The sequence below is a fragment of the Falco peregrinus genome, chromosome 2 (genome assembly GCF_023634155.1).
Source record: "Falco peregrinus isolate bFalPer1 chromosome 2, bFalPer1.pri, whole genome shotgun sequence".
In the NCBI taxonomy this organism is placed as follows: Eukaryota; Metazoa; Chordata; class Aves; order Falconiformes; family Falconidae; genus Falco; species Falco peregrinus.
The window spans coordinates 37,827,436-37,850,673 of NC_073722.1; the positions used below are offsets into that span (position 1 = coordinate 37,827,436).

The window sequence follows — 23,238 nt, forward strand, 5'->3', positions numbered from 1 at the left end:
GAGAAATACTGTAAAGCATTGCTTCCTCAAAGGATGGCTGCTGCTGGATAGAAGGTACAGTCTTGGGGGGGGGGGGGGGCAGTTTTCAAGGAGACACCACCACAGCTAGCTCACAGCTGGGTGCGTGCAAAGCAGCTCTAAGCCCTCACGTGATGTTTTAGGAGTCTGTATCCCAGGAGTCACCCCACACTGAAAGTCACCCAGGGATGCAGCACCATGGTCCAGCCCGCAGCACAGCAGCACAGTCAAGTGTGTGGAAAAGCTGACTGCTCTCAGCAGCCGCCACCATCACAAGGATGCTGTCACCCTGCACACAACCACCAGAACCTGCTGGGGAACATACAAACCAACCACCTTCAGAAGCGCCATGGTGTGCTGGGGATGGGCAGAGCCCGGGGTTGGTCAGGTCACTCTAGCGTGGTGGGAAGCCTGGTACTGCCAGGGCGGGGTGTGTGGGTGTGTGTGTGAACACTCGGCCATGAAAGCACCCGACGCTTCCTATTATTAAAGACCCATTTTTAGCAGTGCCCAGCGCTGAGCACCACTACCCACCCTAGTGTGCACAGGAAAAACCCTCGTGGCACTGCACAAAGTCACAGGGTTACACAAAGTCACAGGGTTACACAGGCCCCTTCCAGCCCTGGCGGGTCAGCTGCTGCCAGACCTTCCTCCTGGCTCATTCCACCAGCTCCAGTGTTCTCCACAGCAGGGACAGAGCCCCGCCACAGCCCCAGGCCAGCCCTTGCCATCTGCACAGAGCGGCCAGCAGCATTTCAAAGGCCAAGGGGGACAACCCAGGGCCACTTGCCTGTTGCCAGTGACAAGAGGGGCCAGGTTTGCCCTGTTGGCCCCTGGGCAGCCCCAGCAGCGGGGCCAGGGGAACTCCTCAGGCAGGACTGTGGCACATGGCAGGGGATTACTGCAGGGACAGGCCCCAGGGTGCAGGCAGGCTTGCAGGGAATTATCTTGTGAGAAGCAAAGGAATCAAACCCCAACAGATCCCAGTCCTTTTAGCATCAAAGTGAAGCCACAGTTCCTTGGCTTCCCCTGCTGAATGCTGGCAGGCAGCAGGACCAGCAGCACCTGCACACAGGGAGGCTGCAGAAGCACGCTGCAGAGATCCTTTGGGGACACCGGGTCGCTGGCTGTCAGCGGCTGCCTGCATGGGTCCTGGCAGGTACAGCTCGCCCACAAAGCTGGAGGCAAATCCCTCCTCACCACGCAGCAGGGCCTGCTCCCAGAACATGGCTCAGGAGCAGGGGATGCCCTGCCCACAAGGGAGCAAGCACTAAGTGCTGGCAAGGTAGGGAAAATGCCACAAACCCACTCACATTCCCTCAGCGTCCACGTGCAGGATGCCATGGAGCCCTGGTCTTGGGAAAGACCCCACAGCCGGAGCCAGGCTCACCTTCCCCACCGGCAGAGCCCGGCTGCGCAGCTTCGCTGGGGCGGCGCAGCCTGAGCCTTCGCCGTGGTCCTGGGGGGGCACTTCTCACGTGCCGGCCAGGGGTGCACATCGCCCACCGCCAGAGAGAGAAGTGCTGCGTGACCAGCACAGCTCCGCGGGAAGCTCGAGGCAACGCAGGAAGGCGACGAGAGGAAACTTCTGCAGCCAGCCAGTCAGTTCTGGGGATCTGATGAGATTAGTTCAGTCATCTGGAAACAGCTGTTCTGGTGGCTGCTGGAATTAGATTCAGTGAACTCTCTGCACCTCCTGCTACACTTTCTTCAAGGGGACCGGTATTTACATTTAAATTACCTCACTGGGAGCCACACAGCCAGGCACCACCACACGAAGGGGCGTAGTCTGTCCTGTGGACAGCATGTGCATGGGGAACGGGTCTGGGGGTGGCCCCCAAACCCGCTGGGGTGGTCACGGACCGGAGCGGTTGCAGTCAGCCCCCGGCAAGCCGCAGCCCTGCCGCCCAGCACCTCTAAGAGCCGCCGCACCAGCCGCTGCAGCCTCGGCACGGCCGGGACACGGAGCGCACGGCCGCGCCGCGGGCAGCACAGGCGACGACCTGGACGGGAGGGTCCGACGGGGAGTCCCGGGCACCGACCGGCTGCGGCGTCTGCACACTCCCGGGGCAGGCGCTGCCCGGAACCCCGGCAGTCCCGGCCCGGGTCCGCGTCGCCGCCTCCGCCTGCCCGGCCCCACGGGGCCGGCATACGCAGCCATCGCAGCGCCCGGGCGGGACCCGGCCGAGAGGCTGCGGCTGCCGGTGCTCCTTCCCCGCCGCAGGGCTCCACCCGGGTACCCCAGACTCCGCGTCCCGCCGCCAGCTCCCGCCCGCCGCTCCGCCCCAGGCTCCGCCCCCGCCGGCTCCGCCCCGGTACCGGCGAGCCCGCGCGGCTCCGCCCCGCCCCGCCGTGCCCCGCGCCCGCCGCTGCCCGAGCCGCGCCGCCGCCGAGCACCAGGTACGGGGCGGGCTGGGGAGCGGGGCCTCGGCCGGCGGAGCCAGGCGGGGCGGCGGCCGGGCCGGGCGCTGCGGGCATCGGCCCTGCGGCGGCCGCTGGCTGCGCCGGGAGCGCCGCGGTGGCGGCACCGGGGCCGGCACCGGGACCGGCACCGGGATCCCGTGCGGCGCGGGCACCCGGGGCGGCGCGGCAGCCCCGCGGCAGGGGGTGCCGGGGCGGTGGGGACCTGCGACCGGGGGCGCCGCGGCGAGGGCCGGGAGCGGCGAAGCGGGGCGGGGAGCCCCGAAACTGGGACTCCCCGGCGGCGTCGGGGCGGTCTGGGCACCCGCAGCCGGGAGCCGGGCGCGGCGGCCCGCGGGATGCGCCGAGGCCGGGGCAAGGAGCACGGGCTGGGCGGGTGGGGGGAGCACGGGCTGGGCGGGTGGGGTTCCCCGGTGCCCCTTCCTCCCCGCCGCCGGTGCGCGGAGCCCGGCCTCAGCGGCCCCGTGCTGCCGGGGGGTCGCAGCGCTCCCCGGGTCCTCCCGCCGCCGAGCAGGTGCTGCCCGGGGCAGCGCGGGAGGCAGGGGCCGGTGGCACCCCGCGCCGAGCCCCCTACACTGGGCACCTCGCGGCGAGGTGGCCGGTGGCACTCGGCACCGAGTGAGCCGCTGGCTGTCGCGGCAGGGGTCTCGGGGGGACACAGCCGTGCGGCCGAGGGAGATGAATCCGTGTTGAGAGCTGCTGTGTTAGAGGGGGTCGAAGACCCCCAGGGTCGGGCCCCGGTGCGGCAGCCCCACTGCGTGCCGCCTGCCCTGCGGCCCCGGCAGTTCGGAGCGGGGGGTGCGGGCAGGGAGCCGGGCTGCGGGGGCCGCTGGCCTCGTTCAGCCGGGCTGCCTGGCACCCGCCTCCCCCTCGTCGGGAGCCGCGTCCGTCAGCCGGGGCTGTGCCTGGCTGACACACGCACACGCACGATCCCAGGGATGTCACTTTCTGTACCGCACGCCACGCTGACACCGGCCGAGGGTACGGCTGCTCGGGCTGGAGGGATGCAGGCACGCTGCTCCGGCAGCTCCCAGCGCGGTGCTCCCTGTTCGAGGCCTTTGTGTCTGCCGGCGGGGCTCCGGCCGCTGCTGAGGCAGGAGCGGAGCTGGGTGCAGCTGTGGTTGCTCCCCGTGAAACAGGCAGGCGCAGCTTGCAGGGCTGCTCTGGTCTCTCCGCTCCCCATGGGAGCACGCACAAAACCCAGTTTGAGCCATGGCTCCTTGCAGCGGTGCGAGAGGAGCCTGGGGAAGGGTCTCCGTGGAGCCGTTTCTCTGCTTGGAGCATGAGGCGGACACGTGTGAGTAACCGCCGGGACCCGGCTTTGCCCACCGGTGCCCGCACGGGGCTGGCGGCTGCCTGCGGGCTGGCTGCACGCTCGGAGGCATGGAGTGCTTCTTGCCCACTTGCAGCTCCCGGTGGTCCCCGCAGCTCCTGGGGGCATGGAGCAGGCCCCTTGGCGCGGCCGCGGCGGCAGGGGATGCTGAGAGCTGCCGGCAGTGCCCCGTCCCCTCCGGTGCTGCCCGAGGAGAGAGGCTGGGGAGCCGCTGGGAAGTGGCTCCTGGGAAGAGCTTGGCTGAGGCTGGCACCCACCATTCCTTCCCTGCGTTTCCCCTCTGCGGGAAGTGTTCGGTCCTTCCAGTGCACTCGGAGGAGCAGAGCAGATTTAAACGCAGAAGCTCCTTTAGAATGAGGTTATCTTCTTTATGAATTATAATTATTATAATTATTTAATAGTATGGTAGCATCCAGAGGCCACAAATAATTATTGGGTCTATTCCCATCTGTAGTAACAATACTACTTCAGTCCTAACTGGTGCTTTTGGACAGGGTCTGCCTTGCATGTTTACGGAGATGGTCTGTATCATCCTGGCTGTTTGGTGGGTGGGGAAACCGAGGCACACAGCAAAGAAAGACACTTGCTAATTCCTAAATTCCCCCGGTAGCCGGCATTGTCTAAAGCGCATAAAGATAAAGGGTGTGTGTGTGTGACTGCTAGATGGCATTGGAAATCCACTTAAAGGCAGGAATTTGTATTCTGAAAGGACATTCTCCCGATCTGTGCTGGGAGGCTGCAGCTGCAGAGGCCTCCCACGCTGGCTGCCAGCACCAGGCCCATGAGTGCCGGCAGGACAGGACGGGGGGCTGCCCGACGGGGGGCTGCCCTGCGGGGGGCAGGCGAGGCTGCCGGGGAGTGCTGCCTGCACCCGGGGCCAAGCCCCTGGGACTCTGGACTGGCGCTTGCAGGGTCAGCCGGGGCGGTGCGGTCGCCTCTGAACTGCTGGGCAGCAAAGACTTTCCAGCTTTTTCCAGAAATGTGCTTTGTGGACAGCTTGTGGCTTTCTAATAAGATTTCTGGCATGCGAAGGAGCACGTGGAGTCCCTGTCTGCTGGGGCCTCCCAGCCCGGCCAGCTGCTCCTCTCGCTGGGGCGGTGTGGCCCCAGCTGGGTGCCTGGGCACCGTTCTCTGCGAGGTGAGACGTTCCTCCCCAGGGAGAGTGTGGAGCTGCTGGAGGCCTCGTGATGAGCTGTGTCTCCCGTGGCCAAAATTCTTTGGGCCATGTCCTACTTCCCTTGTCCTGTGATCACTGCAGGAGCAGCCCGTGTTGGAGGTGCTGGCAGAGCCCGTGTACTCCAGTGCTGGGCACCAGCCGAGCTCTCCCTCTCTTTGTGCTCCATCTCCACATGAAACATTTTCCCACATCTGTGTAGTCGCGCAAGGCATCTCCGGGACTCAGAGGAACATGGTGTTGCCCACACCACGTTCACCGGGAAGGAAGCCACTGAGCAGGGTGGTTTTGTCCTGCTGCGGTAGGCTCCTCTGTGTCCCCTAGGGAAGGTGCTGAACCACAGTGCCCAGCTGCAGACTGCGAGGGATGCTTGCCTGCTCTTCCACAGAGGCAGCTGAGGGAAGCCTTGGGATGTGAAACAAACTCCTCCTGACTTCATACTGCTCCGTATGGGCTGTCTGCCACAGTCTGCCCATGTTCCCCTGGGTAGGTCACCCTACCTCTCCATGTCTCATTTAAAATGGTGATATCAGTGCTCCTCTGCTTGGCAAAGAGAGTTGGGAAAGCAAGCGGGTAGCAGTGAGAACAGAGTCATTACTGTCATGACAGCTGTATTAGCATCCATGGGAGACAGAGGAATAATTTGGCTTCTACAGGCTTCTGAAAGCTTTGTGCAAAGGCTTTGTACTTCGCTGTGTCTCTTGGCCATGTAAAGTCTCCATCTGACAGCACCAGCATCTGCAGTTGAAAGAGCGATGCAAGCAAGAGTCAGTGACCTCTGTGCACTGAGAGGAGGATGATGTTGCTTCTTCCCTAATTGATGGGATCCCTTCCACAGGGCATTAGCCATGGTGCGTGCGTTGAGGGTGGCCGGGAGCCTCAGGCAACCCTGCGAGGTGCCCGCAGGGTGCTCAGGGATGCTGGCACTGCAGGGAGGTGGGTGGCCGGGGCTCCTTGCTCCAGCCAGGCGAAGAGAGCCTTCTCCTGGGCCCTGTGGCTGGGAGAGTGACTAATTCTCCTGCAGAGCACTTCAGCCAGTGACCTAAATAGAGATGCGTGCAGATCCCTTGGCTCTTGCGAGCTGCCGCTTGCATCAGGCCCCGGCTGACACAGGGGAGGACCTGTGTGTCGGTGATGCTGCTTGGAGGCCTCAGGCGATGCTCGCTGGGGTGCTGCAGAGCACGAGGCACCCAGGGCATTGCCCCAGCTGCAGGGGACTGTGCCTGCTGCCCTCAGCCAGACCATCCCAGGTGTTTCTGGTGGAGTCCCAGTGGTGTTTGAGCAGAGCCTAAGACCTTGCCTTGAACGCTTCCAGAAGGGAGGCTGTGAGGATCACTGGAGACATGGGGAGCTGGCCTTGGGGGGCACCAGCAGAGCTGGACCTGCTGAGCGCTGTGAAGTGTGGCTGGAGAAGGGATGTGTTTCTTCGCAGGGAACACAAAAGGGCTGAATGCTGAGGAGGGAGCAGAGCTGTTCAAGAGGAAGCAGTATATTGGCACAAGCACAGTCAGATATAAACTGGCCTTGATTAAGCGCCTGCAGGAAGTTAGAAGGTCTGTGAGCCTTGGAGCAGCCGGGTTCTGGAAAAGCCTCCAAGAGAACCATGAGGGTAGGGCATGAGCTGGCTTCGTGGTGGAGCTTCCGCAGCGAGGAACCGGATTTTGGGTTTGCTAGCTGCCGGAGGAGATGCTCTTAGTTCTCCATCCTCAAGTCCCACAGATGCTCCAATCTGAGCACAAACGCATCAAATCCTCTTGGAGCCAAGGCAGGATTAAGCTCTGCTGCTGAGTGATGTGTTGCAAACCTGGCTCCTGCCTGGTTCTCCACTGAGACCAAATGCCTCATCCTCCAGTTCTGCCCCTCTCCGTTGCCAGTGGCACCTCTCTCCAGAGATCAGGAAAAGCAAAGGTTTTGTCCCAAGAGAAGCCATTGTACCCAGTGAGTGGAGCTGGGTAATTAGCTCTTCTTTTCTGCAGTTCCAGGAGAATATGACTTCCTCTCTCATAAATCTAATCTCCTGGCTTCCTGCGTCTTGAGGAGAAGATTTATGTGTCTGCTCTGGTTTTCCCTCTGCCACAGACGCTACCAGGACGACGAGGTGGAGGATGGGTGGAGAAAGGGACAAAGCTGTCCCGGGGACAAGCAGTGTTGTTCACGGGTGTGGGGAGCAGCTGGACCCTCCGTCGGTGCCTGCAGTCCCACTGTTTGATGGCTGTAGCTGGGGTCTGCCCAGCAGCCTCATCAGTCCCAGGCTGGTCTGTTCCACAAGACACCGATGTCCATTGAGTCAGGAGGAAGAGCTGAGCTGGGCCTTGCTTCCCAGGGGAGGAGGAGGAGGTGGGCATGCAGCTGGAGGCTTTCCCTCTGCTCCGCAGTATTTTTGGTGGATGCAGGTAACTTTCCAGACAGGACAGCATGAAGCAGGGCTCTGTTCCTCTAACGTCAACCCTGCAGCCCATGTGAGATAAGTCTCAAGATAAAAATTCAGAAGATTTAGTGCCTCCCTCTCACAAAATTCACCATCCATCAGTACTGGTCAAAGAAGAGCGGCCCAGTCAGGGGGGCATTGGCTCTCCAAGGGGAGACTCACAAGCCCTTTACAGGCTGCAGGTAGGAGCTGGCAGTGCATCGGCAAAGTGCGGGCTGGCAATGCAGGATCAGTTTGGATCCCACCATGCAAAGTGGCATGGCAGATTCATGGATCTGAAGGGCACTGAGCTGGGGATTGCAGCCAGGCTGATGCGTGATCCAGAGTTCCAGCATCGTTCACAAATCCCCATCATTCTGAAGAATATTTGCTGTTTGCAGGGAGTGAGGACAGTCTGAGGACTGGGTGAGTTGGCACCTGAAGTTCAGTGGTATCTGTGGCCAGGTCACACGGGAAGTGCTTCCTGATGCTTCCTTGGCTTTTGGGCTCACTCAGTGGAGGAGACGTCATTCCCAGCTGCACTGAGCATCCAGCTGAACCGGAGAGGCCACCACTGAGATACTCATGTCATCTTTTGCATTACAGTGGCGGAGTCTGGTTTTATCAATACATCATCTGATGCGACCTGCTATCTCACCTTGTTCATGCACTCATAATTCCCATATGAACTAGAGGAGAAAAACACTCAGACCTTAAAAAATTGCCAGATGGGGGATCCTGCAAATCCTTTCCAAGTTGTTCTACTGCCGGCTGGCCTGACTTTCTTAAAAAGTCACTCCTCTGACTGCCCTGATCCCCGCTTTTCAGCCGCCGTTTTGCTGCTAGGCTGGAGAGGAGCCTGGGGCTGCCGCAGCAGAGACCCATCCTGCACAGCGTCTGCTCCGCGCTCCTCACATGGCTCTATATTTGTCTTCTTCCTTCCTTGCCCTTCTCTCAGTCTTGGTATACTCCGCACATTTTCTCAGTGCTGACTTTTTCCTTTGAGGTCAGTGAGAGCCAGTGCCCACGCGGGGCCCAGCTGCCCCTCCATAGGACCTGGGCAGAAGCACGGCTAATTGGCGATGATTGCTGGATGATTATGTCTTGAGACGTGCTGGTTAGCCAGTTTTTAATCCATTTAATGTGTGCCACATTGCTTTCTTATTATTCTGCTTTCTTCGTCAAAATGTCAAACGCCTCACAGAAATCCGAGTCCGTTCTGTCGAGGCTTTTACTTCCATTGACCAAACTTGGAACCTCATCAAAACAGAAAATTGGTCTGATAAGCCGTGTTCTCCGTGGCCCTGCGCTGACTGGCATGGCTGGTACATGCTGCCCTCCTTCAGCTGTTGCTAGTCAAGCTCCAAGCCCATTCTCACACCGCTGCCCCCCATCAGCCTCGGGCTCTCCCGAGGCTGCTCTCCACTGACATGCCCCAGCAAGGACCCCGGTGTCAGCTGTCCTGCAGGCGCAGAGCCAAGAGGAGCATGCAAGAGCAGGGCACCAGGGCTCAGTCCCTTGCCCCCTGCTAGCAGGGGTCTCCTGAGAGCCACCTGCACCAGGCACCTGAGGACAAGCATCAGCCATGGCATGGCAACTAGGACAGGTCTCCTTCCGCCATGCCCTCCCCTGCTGGCCTCTGTCCACAACCCCACTTGTCCCCTGGGAGAGAGGAGCTGCTGCAGCCCTGGGCTCCCGGCAGACCAGACCCTGGAAGGGGCTGCTTGGGGTTCGGGACCTCGGACGGGCTCCGGCTTCACTGCACCTTGTCTCTCAGCGCTGCCTTCCCACCAGTCCTCTGCACCGCAGAACTGACCAGACCCCTGGGTACCTTGTCCTGGGGCAGGGTGGTGTCAGCGGGAGACATCCCTGCTCCTGCTCCTCCAGCCTGGCCAGCCCAGCTCCCTATACTGGGGTGCTCGCGGGTGAGCTGGTGGGGCACAGGAAGGTGCGTGGGGAGCGTGGCTGCATGCTGGACACATAGTGCATTGGCTGGGGCAGGCAAACACGTGGGGGGCATGGGTGAGCCTGTGGCCCCAGGAGTGGGGCCGTTTCCCTGTAAATATGCTTATGGATAGCAGCTCCAAAGTGCTGGTGTGGCTGGGGGTGTGTGCTTCCTGCATGGCTCCTTGCCGGTGGCCCTTTCTGTGCATCCAGAATGTCCCTGGAGCTGCGTTTCCAGATAGATCTACTGGCAGAGCAGTTTTCTTGGATTCCGCTACAGTACAGGGGAGCCCATCAGATACTGCAGCCGCTGGGTTGCACAGTCCTGATTCCATCCTACAGCAGGACTCTTTATCAGCACTTGAAGATGCCAGCATGCTGCAAACAGTGCCTGAATGTGGCACTAAATCTAACTGTACCATAAAGCTATACACAGCGAGACGAGTGGGAGGGTCCGAGCTTTTGGTGTTTGACATCCTCAGAGCTGTTCCCAAATGGAGTTAGCACGTGTATAATTTATAGAGTTTTTCTTTGTCCTTGTGGCTTGTATCTGATCCCTCCAGCAGTTCGGGAGGCAGAGGGTGCTTTGGTGGAGGCCCTGCTGACTGACAGCATCACGTTTGCTGCGTAGGCAGTGGAACGGCCTTGTCTCGCTCTGCCGTCAGCTGTGGCTCAGTGAGGTCCCTGCTGCAGGCTCGCAGGGGCTGCATCTGCGCTGGGACCATGCCGGCAGCGCTCCTGCCCCGTGCCTGGCTGTGGGAGCAGTTCCTGGCACCCTCTGCCCCATGCCCGTTGGCACTTCTGTTAAGGAAGCCTCCGGAGTGGGCTGGCCACACATGGGCTGACCTGCCAGAGTGCTCAGCCCAGCTGTGCTGGTCCCAAGCGGCGCTCAGGCCAGACCAGCGCAGAGGTGTGCCAGCCAGCCCCGCTCTGCCACTCGGCGTGTGGCCCTCCTGGCATGGACGTGGCTGGGGATGCTGAAGTGGGACGCCGGCGCAGGGCACGCAGGCTGGATGCCAGCCGTTGTGGCAACGCAAGTTGGGGTGTGTGTGTGGCCCCATGGCTGCGGCAGGGCCTCGAGGGGGGGGTCCCCACAGCCCCTCACTGCCTCGGCAGGCTCTGCCTGGTGCAGCTGGGTGCCAGCACTGCCCTTTCCCCCAGCCAGGCACCCACTGGCAGGCGCAAACACGGGGCTGCTGCTCCCGGGCTGGCACGCAGGCTGCGGCGAGCGCAGGGTGAGGGGGCAGGTGGCGCTGGCTCTGTCCCTGAGCCGGCTCTCTCCTCTGCCTGTTGCTGCCCATACTAACGAGGTGCCCCATCCCTCTGCTGTGTCTCCATCGCGTCCTGCCTCACAAACATCTCCCGGTGTCTGGGCACAGCTCCAAGCTCGGGAAGGAAAGTGCTGGGTGGCTGGGCGGCGCGTGGAGCAGCATCCCGACTAATGCTGTGCGGGGGCTGCAGAGGCACAGGGGCATGCAGTGCTGGGCAGGGGGCTGTGTCAGCCCCCTGCTCCACTGGGTCGGCAGCTTGCTGCTGGCCTGGGGAGGCACTGGGTGCCAGCACGCTCAGCACTCGGGAAGTTTGCTTGTTACCAGCACAGGGTGACTCCAGGCCACCATGCTGAGTCAGCCGCTTCATTACAGCAGGAACCAGGCAAGATGGTGAGGGGAGCCAGGGGGGCTGGCTGGTGCCATGTGTCCATCTGCAGTGAGGGCGGGAGGGCTGCAGAGCGAGCAAGGCTCCCATCTCCCTGCGCTGAGGGAGGTGCAGGGGCACTGGGGGAGCAGTGGGCTGTGGTCCGAGGCAGGGGCCACAGTGCTGCGGGATGCACGACACGGCATGGTGCGAAGGGGCGAGTCCATGCCACAGGGAAGCCCCCGTTGCTCTGCTCTTTGCCCATGCCACAGCTACCTCCGGACGTTCCAGACCTCAAGTGCTGGGGGGCTGAAATGCCAAGCACAGCAGTGCCGCTGCCCACCAGGGCTGGTGTCTCCAGCTCTCTCACTCTCCCTCCCTATCCCTGGCACTGCTTCCCAAATTAAGCCGTTGGCCTCCTCTGCACCTGGGGGCACCTTGGGCAGGGCTCCTGGTGTGTGCCCTGTGCTCCACCGGGTCACCTGCCCAGGCAGTGTCATGGGCCAGGGCAGCAGCTGGTCACCAGGGTGGGCAGAGGCAGGGCAAAGCAGGCATGGCGGCTTTCTGCTGGCGGGGGTTACGGCCAGGACAGGGCTGCGAAGGAGGGATTGCCCTGCCTGCGTGAGGAGAGGGAGCCCTGCACAGCTGCGTGGTAAGGATGGCAGGGGCAGGGACATGGACATGGCCCCGGGGGTGTGATTACCCCTGTGCAGGAGACCTTGCTCAGGGGCAGGACAGCCCCCTTGCTGCCTGGGAAGTGCTGTTGGTGACAGGGACGCATCCCCAGGCAGGAGCGGGGACCTTGGTCCTGCAGCCAGGCCCTGGCGGTGGCCCTGCGAGCAGGAGCTGTGCAGCGTGTTTGCAGGTGAGGCAGAGCAGGTGAGAGCTGCGGGCAGGCGGGCTGCCTGGGGCCACATGACGGCGGAAGGTACAATGCCCCGGGAAGACCTTGCTCTCCAGAGGCGAGCATCCCTGAGCCACAGCCCCACGGCAGAGCCTGGGGTGAGAGCTGGAGAGACACCAGCAACTGCCCTTCCCCACAGCGAGGTGCAGGGAGCAACCCCCCGGTCTCACCAAAGCTGCAGTCTCAGCCGTGATGCCTGTTCTCCCTCCTGGCTGGTTCTCACACACCCGAAGTGGCTCAGTGTTCCCAAGCCACGTTTGTCCCACTGCCCACAGAGCTGTCCCCCGTGCCAGCAGCCCAGCCAGCCCTGCTACACCTCCGGTGGGTGCCGTGGGCAGGATGGGGCCCTCTGCCCAGTCCAGCCGTGCCCCACGCAGGACGGGTTCCATGCCCGCTCCAACCATGCCCCACACAGGGACCCCATGGAGGCTGGGTGCCCCACACCTTGTCCAGCCCCATGCAGAGCTGGTGCCCCGTGTCCAGCAGGTACCCCGTGTCCATCCATCCCGCGCAGGAGCCCCCCGTGCCCATGCACAGCAGCCCCCCGTGCCTGCCCTCCCGCTGCCAGCACCCTGCAAACATGAGGCACCAGCCCCAGCGTGGCAGAGCTATTTTTAACAGCTGCTTCTGCTTGATTTGAGCTGTGAACTTGTAACGTGTTTATGCTAAAGGGGTTTCTTTTTTCCTTCTCTCTTTGTGCTGAAGAGGCAGCTCTGGAGATCAAAGCTTGTCTCTTCGTGTTTTGTGATGGTGGGGCTGGGGGGAGCGCCCAGAGGCAGTGAGGCCGGCCACGCCACGGGGCAGTGCAGCGTGTGGTGGGGCTCTCCTGGCCTCGGGGGGCCATGGTGGCGGGGCCAGAGCTGACGCACCTCTCTGTGTCCCCGCAGGTCCGGAAGCCCAGGAACCATGGGCAGGGACAGCCGGCTCCTGGTGCGCCAGGCAGCCCGCCACAGGCAGCACTGAGCTGGGGCAGCCGTGGGACCATGGGATGCTGGTGCTGGCGAGGGGGCACGGCAGCGGGCAGGGCTGTCAGGGCAGCGTGCCAGGGGCTGTAGGGTGGGTGGCAGGCAGCATGCCCGGCAGCCCCTCACCTCCCTCCGGCACAGCATCCCCTCTCCGCAGCGGCGCGGGATGAGGCTGCCCGCTGCCCTGGGCAGCTCTGGGGACGGGTGCAGCCCAGGGCTCCGGCCACCAGCACTCGGCCCCCCGCCGCCCACCGCAGTGCCCGGCCACAGGGCAGCAGCACTGGGGCACTGAGCCATGGTCAGCCGGGAGCCCCTTCCCGGCAGAGCCCCCGCCAGCGAAGGCAGCCAGGAGAAAGCCATGACGGTGCGCTCAGTGCTGCTCAACCGCGACTCGCCCGACATCGAGAGCCGCCTCAAGCGCCGACGCAACCGCACGCAGCAGGTCCGCTTCAAGGACCTGGTGGAGGCCGGCATGGGGCGAGCGGCCAGCCCCCCGCCCAGGCCTGCTGCTGCCCCTGGCCCCAACACCCCACGTGCCTCGCCGCCACCCAGGGATGCCCCTGAGCTGGTGGCTCTCAGTGCCTCGCGGCAGAGCTGGCCCCAGGCCCAGCCGGGCTCGCTGACGCTGCCCATGCCCAGGAAGGCGTGCATGAGCACTGCCATCCAGACCTCCCCCAGCCTTCAGAAGCCCTTCCCTGCCTCCCAGCCCCGCAGCAAGAGCGTCTGCGACGTGGCCGGGGACACCGTGCTGCCCAGCACCACAGGGAACACCCGGTGCCCGGGGGAGGCCGTGCCCACCGTTGCCAGCTGGGCTGTGCCCCCACGGGTGTCCGGCAGCCTCCCCATGCATGATCGTGCCACGGCCCCTGCCCAGCACGCCATGGTGTGCCACGTGCCACCGCCCAGGGATCCCTGTCCCCCTTATCCGGACACGGCTGGGTGCCCTGCTGCCCACTGCACCCCCACAGCGCAGAGCTGTGCCCCCGAGCCCTGCCCGCTTCCCCCTGCCTGTGCCCGGCTCCGTGGAAACCCCAGGGGCAGCCGTGGGGCTGCCCCACGCCCAGCCTCCATGCCCTGTGGTCAGCCCCAGCCACCCGCTGAGACGCAGGGGCTTGGCCGGAGCGACTCAGAGTGGAGCCTGCTCCGTGGGCGCCCGCTGCCCCAGCCCTCGCCGCACCACCAGCAGACCATCCCCACCATGGACACCCACGGTCTCCGCCAGCCAGCTCAGGGCAACCCCCCGTGGGACCCAGCACCACCCCAGCACCAGCTCTGTGGCACGCCCTGGGGGGGGCCCTGCTGCACCTCGCCAGCCCCTGTTCCACCAGCGCTGGGCTGGCACAGCTCTGCCACCGCCGCACCGGAGAAGACACCAGCTGTGCTTGGCTGTCCGGACCCCCACGGCATCTACAGCCGGCTATATGCTGCTGAGCCTGGGCACGGCCAGGCAGGACCAGAGGGGCCCAGGGAGCCGCTGCCCCCCGCCCCACAGGGCACCAGGGCGGGGACGCAGCCGGTCGGGTGGGCACCGGAGGTCCCCCAGCATGAGCAGCCCTGCCTCACCGCCGAGCATTCGGAGACACTGCGCCACATCCAGGACCTTCTGCAGCTGGTGGTGGTGGCCAAGGGGCCAGCGGGACCACCAGCAGGGGACGAGGACACCCGGACATCTCAGGGAGAGGGCCCACGGGGTCCTGGGGAGCAGGGGGACCTGCAGTCCCAGCTACAGTCCCTGGAAGGGGTGCTGGAGACCAGCCAACAGACCATCCGGGTGCTGCTAGACGTCATCCAGGACCTGGAGAAGAAGGAGGCCCAGCGGGATGGGTGAGTAGGCGGGGATGCAGAGAGGGGCTGGGGGGGCCAGTGTCCCTGGTGGGGCTATGGATGGAGGCTTAGGGAGGGGGGCTGCCTCCTGGATGCATTTCACACTGAGAAACTCCTCGGAGCTGCCATCCACACGCATGTGGCACCGCATGCCGGTGCAATGTCTAGCCCATCCTGGCTTGTTCTGCATGTGACTGCAGCGCCCTCCCTGCACCCAGCGAAAGGGTGCAGGGGGGGGAAGGCCAGGGGGATGAGGGGAGCTGGGCCCACTGCCCGGCTCTGGTACGGCTGATGTGCCCATTGGTCACTGGGAGCGGAGACCTGGAACGTCTCGTGGCAGATGTCCCGAGGCAGCCGCCATTCCCCAGGGACAGCCTCCCTATTTCTCATGCCCGCTTTCAGCCCCGTCCTTGGAGTTACCTAAGGCACAAATTTGGTGGCTGGTGCCCCAGTGACTGGCATGTCTGCGCTTGAGGGGGGTGCCCATGCACCCCCATCTTGCCCTGGCCTGCCCAGGACCTGCTCTGTGGGTGGGCAGGACATCCCCTGGGCCAGTTTTCCTTGGCCTCCCAGGTAGATCTGCTAATGGAACAAGGCGTTTGAGGTTAGCCTGTGATGGCCCAGAGCTGAGACCCTCCAAACTCACCTCACACAAGGGCCACCAAACTCCCAGGAGATGCAAGGAGCTGCTCACCCCATGGTCCTGGCACCCTCCTGTAAAACCCTCTGAGGCTTATTCCCTACACCCTGAGCCAGCCAGCTCCCACCAGGGCAGTGCAACGATCTGTTCATTAAATTAAATTAAGCCCATGTTGGCTGTAACTGAAGTGCCAGCAAAGCTGCCCTTGTGCCACCTCGTGGAGCAGAGCTGGTGGTAAGGGACTGCCAGAGGTCTCTGGTCCAAAGCCCACTGAAGGTGGGTGCCGCCAGGACAGGCTGCTCAGACCCCTGTCCAGCTGAGGTTTACTATCTAAGGGGATGGAGATCCCCCATCTCTCGGGCCCCTGTCCTAATGTTTGACCATGTCTTCAGGGTGAGAACGTGCTCCCAGTCTCTAGTGCTCGTGCAGCTTGTCCCTTGTGGGGAGAAAAGCAGTGAAGAGAAATGCGTAGAGCCTCTGCGGTACCAAGTGCTGGCTGTGGCTCAGGGTATTCCCATTAAGGTCCTGCTGCAATTCCCCTGGGTCAGGCAGCAACCTCGCCTGGGTGCCTGCACTGGGAGCACTGGTGCAGGGCCGGAGGGACAGCCTGCATGGCTCAGCTTGGCCCATCCTGTCCTCAGCGACCCATCTGTCTGCGAGGTGGCCCTGGGGCGCTGGGGACCTTGGTGGTGTGAAGCATCCCCTGTGCTGCTTCTGGGTGGCATTTTGGGTACAGCCCTGCTGTGCTTCAGCCACATGGGGACAGCATGGGATACTGGGCTCCTCAGTTTGGCAGCTTGTTAGTTTCGCCTCACAGGTGGAGAGGCATCTGACATGCCGGGGACACCAAGCTTAGCGCATGCCACAGCAGTATTGGTATGTCTGATTTGGCATATGATGGCATGCAGGAAGGGATCTGGACCTGCCAGATGGGCAGCTCTCCTGGTAGTCCTGACCCTGGTGCCTGCGCACGTATTTGTTTTATCTAAAACAAATGACTACTAAATACCTCCTTCCAATTAGGGGTGATAAAGGTGGTGTGGATCCCACAGAGGCGATAGCAAAAGTGTGTCAGCCCACAGGGGCGTTTAGGTGGGGGGTGCAGCACCATGCTCCCTCCCTTGGCACAGGCTGTGTGGCCGTGGGCACAACCCGTGTGTGCCCGTCCCAGCCAGGAGCCACCGGCAGCCCCTGGGCAGCAGCTCCCACGGGCTCTTCCCTGTGCTCTGAGCACCCGCTCCCCCGGCCATGTGGGAGCTCGCTTTCATCCGTGCCCCCTGCCCCGTGCCCTGGCCGCTTCTGCCCCCACACAGCACGGGCGACCTTGCCTGAGGGAAGGAAAGTGTGCTCCCGGGCTTGGCCCTGTTTGCTCCAGAAGAGCTGCAGCACCAGCAGCTCAACGCACCCTCGCTCCCAGGGAGCTCAGCACCCCCACCGTGCTCCTGTGCCCTCTTGGCTTTTCAGAGCAAGACCCTGAAAAAGTGCTTCTTATGGCTGAGCACAGCAGTGCTGCGCCTGCCTCTGTGGCTGGGGACCTGGCAGCGGTGCCGGGGCCAGGGCTGGGGTTTGCTCCTCCCGCCATCGCTGCTGCTATTGCTGGGCATCGGCGTGCTGCCCTGGCACGGCCCTCTCGCCCCTTGCCTGTCAGGGTCGCACAAGGGTCTGCTTCCCTGCTGAGTGCCACAGCCCTGCAGCCATGCAGTGGCCGTGCCGAGCCTCATCCCTACAGGGTACACCGAGGGCATGTGCAGAGCGGTGCCTGTTGAGAGGGCAGGTTTGCTTCTGCAGTCAGAACTGAGCTTGTCTGCTTGGGAAGCTGATTTAGCTTCACTGCAGGCAGCTTGATTAAGATCTCAGCTCCATATACTGTTGCAGTCAAATGAGCAAACAAGATGCCTGGAGGCATAAGGAATGGGATAGGAAATCACATATAAAATTATCCTCGTGTCTTTATGCTGAGGAACAGCATGGCCTCATTTGCCACGGGCCAGCGTCCTGCAGGCACATGGTGGCTCCAAGGTGCCTGCCGTGTGCCAGAGCAGGGCCACCAGCCCAGACACTGCTCGTGGTGTAACGGGTCCTCACTGGGTCCAGGCATCTGCTGCCAGCAGCATCCCACACCAAACACCTATCCCAAAATCAGCTCTCATCCTGCTACAGAGGTGCAGGCTTATACGTTAGATACCCTCACACACACACACTCACACACACACACATATACCATATATATATAAAAGGTATCATGTTCTAATTTATGTGCTAACAGTATAATCCCAATTGTAATACATAATTTGGCGCATTAAAAGACCTAGTTTCTGAAGGCTGAGAACAATCATGATCAAGGTCAAGTAACAGGAGGAAGATTTAAACAGGAAAATGTGACTACTATGTGGGACATGTGGGTGTTTTCTCAGCTGTCCTCCAAAAAGCTGCAGCCTGCCCGGCCAAAGAGGGGCAATGGACATGTGGAGATGGTGTCTGCAAGGGTGACAAAAAAGCATTTCACAGGGCCCTTTTTTTACAGCTCTGAGGGCAGCCAGAGTCGGGGCACCAGAGAGAACACCCACCAGTAGTGCTGGGGGTCTGGGGGTCTGCGGGCAGCTCCCTGGCACAGCCCCCAGCACCCTGGAGGCTCAGGAGGGCTGCAAAGCCAAAGGCACACCAGTTCAGAGAAGTTGCTGCTAAGCAAGGAGAGACATTGGTGGACCATTTTCCCAGGGAGGTGGTGGCCCTCCTGCCGGCAGCTGGAGCCAGGGCCAATGGTGGCACGACAGAGGCTGCCAAGCTCAGGGGAGCACCAGGCTGGCACTGTGGCCAGGCAGGAGATTCACTGCCGGTCCCTGGTGCCCCGTGGCTGCCTGGCCCCTGGGCTGCGGGGATGCTGCAGCCAGTAGAACCCCTGAGCTCACAGGGTGACAAGAGCTGAGATGTGCCACTGACAGACAGTGGGGATGCTGGGGACATGGAAAACTCGGTCTGCACGGTGAGGCCAGAGCACAGACCTGGTCCTGGGGAGCAGGCAGCTGGGGAACTGCGGGCGGGAGGGCGGCAGGGCAGGCAGGTGGTGTTTGCCCAGCGGGGCAGCATGCTGTGTGCTCTGTGAGCGTGCAGCTGGCCTGGGGCTGCATTGTGGCCGGTGTTTAGTGCCAGCAGCAGAAACATTCGAGGTGCAGATGCCTTCTGCAGAGATCAGGAATGAGCACAGCGTTGGGGCTGAGCTGAGCTTTGGCACTCATCAGCTTGAGTCCTGCGAGCCTTCCCTGGAGGAGGCTGCCTCTCTGGTACAGAAGCATCAAAAAGAGATAAACTCTGAGTTTGGCATAGGCTGGTGATGAGTCCAGAGCATCTTCCTCTACCCATCTGTCAGGGCACTGCTCTGTGCCACCAGTGCCCCCACACAAACCTCATGCTGCCCGTGGTACCATGTGTGGGGAGATGGATGGTGACCTAGGGTGGCTGTGGGCGAGAGGTACAGCTCTGGGAGGGAGGGATGAAAGGAGGCGGACACAGCATGAAGGATTCAGGGCCTCTGCTGTGCCTGTCTCTGGTCTGCGCCCATCTCAGGAATGTGCAGAGCTGAGAGGCACCGCACTTGGCCTGGCATTAAATGGCATCACACGGGAGGAGAGGAGCTGGGACCCAGGGGGGATGGGGCTGGATCTCAGGGAGGAGAGGAACTGGATCCAAGGCAGGATGGGACCTGGGATCCAGGGAGATGAGCTGTGTCCCAGGGAGGACAGGAGCTGGGTCGCAGGGTCCCAGCTCACGGCTGCTGGAGTATGAACTGCAGAGGCAGATGAGGGGTCTGGGCAGCTGGGGAGGTAGAGGCAGAGCGAGGGTGGCTCTGCTGGCTCACAGCACTTCTGCTCTGCCGCAGGCGACATTCTTACCGGACAGGGCAAGACATCGCCAACTGCGGGACCTGCCGGGACTGTGCCTGCATCATCTACAGGTAAGAGCCAGCTCTGGCACTCCGCGCCTTCCCAGCAGGGCCCCTGCTCTCCTCTGTCCCTCATCCTCCTGATCTGGCTACAAGGCAAAGCTGCAGGGGGGTCTGCAAGCGTTCGCCCCTGGGGTCCATGCCAGGGCAGGGAGGGGGCCTGCCCGCCCACACTCCATCTCCCATCCCTGCAGCAGGGTGGATGCTCAGGGCACCCCAAGCTGTGAGGGGCTGCATGGCCTCATCCTGTCCAGGTCAGAGTGTCCCCAGGGCACATGGCACGAAGACAGTCACAGCTTTTCCTCCCCTGTCCCTCCTAGTGTGGGAGCTCTCTAGCAGAAACCTCTGGCACCTTAGAGCAGACACAAACCTGGCTGTGCGGGGCCAGCTTGGCCCCTCTGTGCCAGCTCCTGTCCCTGGCAGAGGCCACTGCAGGAAGCTCAAGGGAAAAAGTGACAGGGCACGCGGGGAGCGGCTATCCCCGTGCCATGTGTGCTGTGCCGTGTCCTTGCACCTTGTCCTGCTCACCCATTCCTGAGGGACCTGTCCCATCCGCAGCCCTACAGCAGCTGGGTACGTGGAGGCTGTTAGCCCTGCTGTCCCCACAGCCACCCCTGCTCCTGGGGCACCATGGACGGACAGCTCACGGGTGTCGGGGGGGGGGGCACTATGGACGGACCACTCGCAGGTGCCAGGCGACTGACCTCGTGACAGCCGCCAAAGCTGCCCAAGTCCACCTGAGCACAAAGGCATTCTGCTGCTGGTCATGCCTTGCAGGGGTGGCAGGGAGGAGAGAGCTAGCACCTCGTGGACTGCAGCACACCCTCCTCTGGCACCAGCCGGGGGGCATCTCCCCTGCTAGACCCCACTGGGCTCCAGGTGAAGGCCAGACGGAGCCGATTTGCCAAAGAGCAGCCATTGCCAAAGCCCCTGCGCTTGCCAGGAGGCTCCCATGGGACTGGAGAGAAGTCGGCAGTGCCTGTTGTGCCAAAAGATGGTTCGGTGCTAAATGCAGCCCCACCTCACAGCCCAGCACCCGAGGGGTGCAGAGGTGTGCTCATCAGCACCCAGAGCCATCTGGGCACAGGCTGCGGCTCTTCCCCCAGCATGCTGCCGGGGCTCCTGGCAGGGCTGTAGGCACCTTGCCATGCAGCAGCCAGCTCCTTCCATGTGTCGAAAGGCCAGAGCAAGGTCCTGGTGTTATTTGGCTGGAATCTGGTCCCTTTATCAGTGTGGAGAGCAGCCCTGCTCCCAGAAGGAGATGGGGCGATTTCATGAAGGATGGCTGACTGGTTGCAGCTGGAAGGAGAGTTGCTCTGGGTTTTTTTTTATATTCTGTAAAGGCAAGATATTGGGGAAATCCTCATTAGTGGCTGGTGGGTGGGCTTGCTCACCCACTTGCAGTCCAGGTTGCATCTCATCCCTGTGCCAGCTTTGCACAGATGCTGCAGACTGCCGGTCACGCAGAGGGTTCCTGCCCCTTGCCGGGGTCTGGGACTGTGGGGTCTTGGCTCTGCTTCCCTGGCATCAGCTTTGGGTCAGGGCACGGAAGCCCTTTCCTCCACTGCCCTCTCTCCTCACAACCCATTCAGTCTACAGGGAAAGGTGTTTCATCCTCCCAGTGCAGGCAGTGATGTGGCTGGGTCCTTCTACCTGTCAGCACTGTGGGAATCCAGGACTTTCAGTTTTGCCCAAGCCTTCTGCCTGTCCAGGCATCTGTGGGTGTCCGTTTGCCCTTCTGGCTGTGCATCTCGCTGTCTTCCTCTGTGCATGTTTGGTGGCTGGCCAGGCATGTTCTCATTTTGCTATTAATTAGGCTTTGCTAGTGCTTGGAAGTGCAGGATGCGGCACAAGTGCAGGACAGCACACACATGTGTGCACAGGGCAGTTTAGCTGCTGCCCTGCTGGGCTTTCGTGAGCACCTGTGCATGGGATGGGCACACTCCCCTGTGGGCACCTCTGGGCTGGGGGGGGCCTGGCTCCAGCCCCGCTGTGCACCAGCATCCTCATGCTCCCTGTGCCGGCCACCCCACATGCCCACACCACCGTGGGAGCAGTGCGTCTCTCACTTGTTCTCCACTTATTTACACCACAGACTCCCCTGCTGTAGCTCATGGGGGACTTCAGTGCTAATTGGGTCTGACGAGCCTGTCTCCACGTGGCATTGTGGTTGGGGAGAGATGTCACATCTTGGGGAGATGGCTCCCTATAATTGTCAGGCTCCTGCTGGGAACTCCCTCTGGGCTTCGCTGCCATCCGCGTGATGAGAAGAGGCTCTGGTGGGACCCAGGGTGGGGGGAATGGGTGCATCACCAAGTGCAGAGTGCACTGGGTGCCAGAGCAGCACTCCTGGCACTGGCCCCCAGCAGTGGTCAGCAGCGAGGAACAGACCTGCCCACCTGTGTCCCATCCCAGGGACATGCACAAATGTGCCAGCTGTGCACCTCCATAGCAGTCCTGAGCCCTTCTGCTGCATCTGCACTGGGGAGTCAGGGTCCCTCCCCATGCTGCCGCCCTGTTATGGGACTCTCTGCCACAGCTTGCCCTTTTTGCTAGAAATAGCTGGGGATGACTGGTGTCCTTGCAGGGGACCTGACAGGAGGTGACAGCGTGCCAAGCAAGGGTTCAGGGGGAGCTCTCCGTGTGCGGGGCGGCTGTGCCACGTGCATAGTGCCAGGCACACACCACAGCACCTCACTGATCCGATGGGATGTGGCTGGTGTGAGGAGGTTGGAGTGCTTTCCATGTGAGGAAACATCGCAGCACGTGGCCGCTGGCAGCCAGCCTGCACGCTTGCGGGGTGCTGCAGGGACATCGGAGGGCTCTGGCACTTGCAGGAAACCTGAGGGCTGGGGGGGGGGCACAGCCCCCCTCACCTACCCAGACCCAGGGCACCCCCATTCCTTGCAGCACCAGCGGTGTGACAGGCAGCAGCACAGCCCTTGCACGCTTCTGCCACCTCCTGATGCTGCCACAAGCTGTTTGGGACTGATCCCGTACCCCCCTACCACAGCCTCTGGGGCCAAGGCCGGTTGGCAGGAGCTGTCTGAAGGTGCATGCCAACAGGACGCCCCCTTGCAGGGGTGCATGGTGACCCTGGAAAGTCTGCCCACTGGGAAATGCCAGGAGCCCTGGAGAAACCTGCCAGAAAAACACCCCAAGGGCCACTCCACACCGCAGGCCCCCAGCCAGCCACTGTTCCTGCACGAGGCCCCTGCCCTTCCCACGGGCTCAGACGTCCCCAACAGCCACTGAAGTCAGGCTGGTCCCCACCACAGTGCCTTCCTGTGCAGCAGCGGGGCTGAGCTCCCAGTGATATGCCATGGGGGTGTGGGGGGGGCTGAGCTCCCCAGGGGCTTGTTTAGGGGTGCCGGGGTGGAGGCGGGCACGGGGGCACAGAGCTGTGGCAGGCGGGGGGCCGCAGCGGGTGGTGGATGCCCTCTCACGCTGTCCCCCCGCCCCGCTTGCCCGCAGCGTGGAGCACGATTTCCGGCAGCAGGAGGGCCGCTTCCAGCAGGTGCTGAGCCATATCGAGGGTGACACGACACCGAGCTCCCCTGCCACGGCAGCGGGGACAGTCTTGCCACCCAGGCAAGAGCCGTCACCAGTGACGAAGCTGCCTGTGAAGCTGGACACAAAGAAATCCAGGCGCAAATGTTTCTGGTTCCTGTGAGCCAGCGGTGCCCGGTGAGCCAGGAGCGCAGAGGCACCGTCCCAGCACTGACCCCCTGCCCACATCTCCCTCTCCTCTCCCTCCCTCTGACGGTAGGGTTTGGGTAGCACCAGCTTTTATATTTTTAACTGTTCAGTTTAATGTATCAAAGCCCCTGTGTAAATAAGGCGAGGGGAACAACGGCTGTATTTAATGAGAATTCAATAAATTCTACGGAGACGCTATTTTTGTTACATCCTCTCCCACCTGTGCACTTCTGTTCTGGATGAGCATGTGGAGGGGGCCGGTGGCCGTTCCCCTACATGGGTGGTAGTGCTTGCCCAGCCCCAGGCATCCACCCCCCAGCGAGAGCACCCTGGG

General features: G+C 62.4%; 2 protein-coding genes across 13 annotated transcripts in view; one reads left to right on the forward strand and one right to left on the reverse strand.

The window, feature by feature from the left end:
• The window catches only part of LOC101911287 (dedicator of cytokinesis protein 2-like), a 79,596-nt gene that overhangs the window by 15,937 nt on the left and 40,421 nt on the right, over positions 1–23,238 (reverse strand). The window lies entirely within an intron of this gene.
• On the forward strand, positions 611–23,102 carry LOC114012746 (nascent polypeptide-associated complex subunit alpha, muscle-specific form-like). Of its 2 annotated transcripts, XM_055797450.1 has the most exons (4): positions 611–2,418; positions 12,724–14,625; positions 19,143–19,217; positions 22,680–23,102. In XM_055797450.1, exons 2-4 carry the CDS (start codon positions 13,097–13,099, stop codon positions 22,876–22,878), a joined length of 1,803 nt encoding a protein of 600 aa, XP_055653425.1. In that variant the 5' UTR covers positions 611–2,418; positions 12,724–13,096; the 3' UTR covers positions 22,879–23,102. The 2 variants fall into 2 exon arrangements, with proteins under 2 accessions (XP_055653425.1, XP_027645461.2); XM_027789660.2 differs by lacking the exon at positions 611–2,418 and having other exon boundaries at positions 3,687–14,625.

Coding starts and splice junctions, on each gene's coding strand:
- LOC114012746 (XM_055797450.1), top strand. CDS start 13,097: ATGGTCAGCCGGGAGCCCCTTCCCGGCAGAGCCCCCGCCAGCGAAGGC. Junction 14,626..19,142: donor AAGGAGGCCCAGCGGGATGG/GTGAGTAGGCGG, acceptor GCTCTGCCGCAG/GCGACATTCTTACCGGACAG. Junction 19,218..22,679: donor TGTGCCTGCATCATCTACAG/GTAAGAGCCAGC, acceptor GCTTGCCCGCAG/CGTGGAGCACGATTTCCGGC.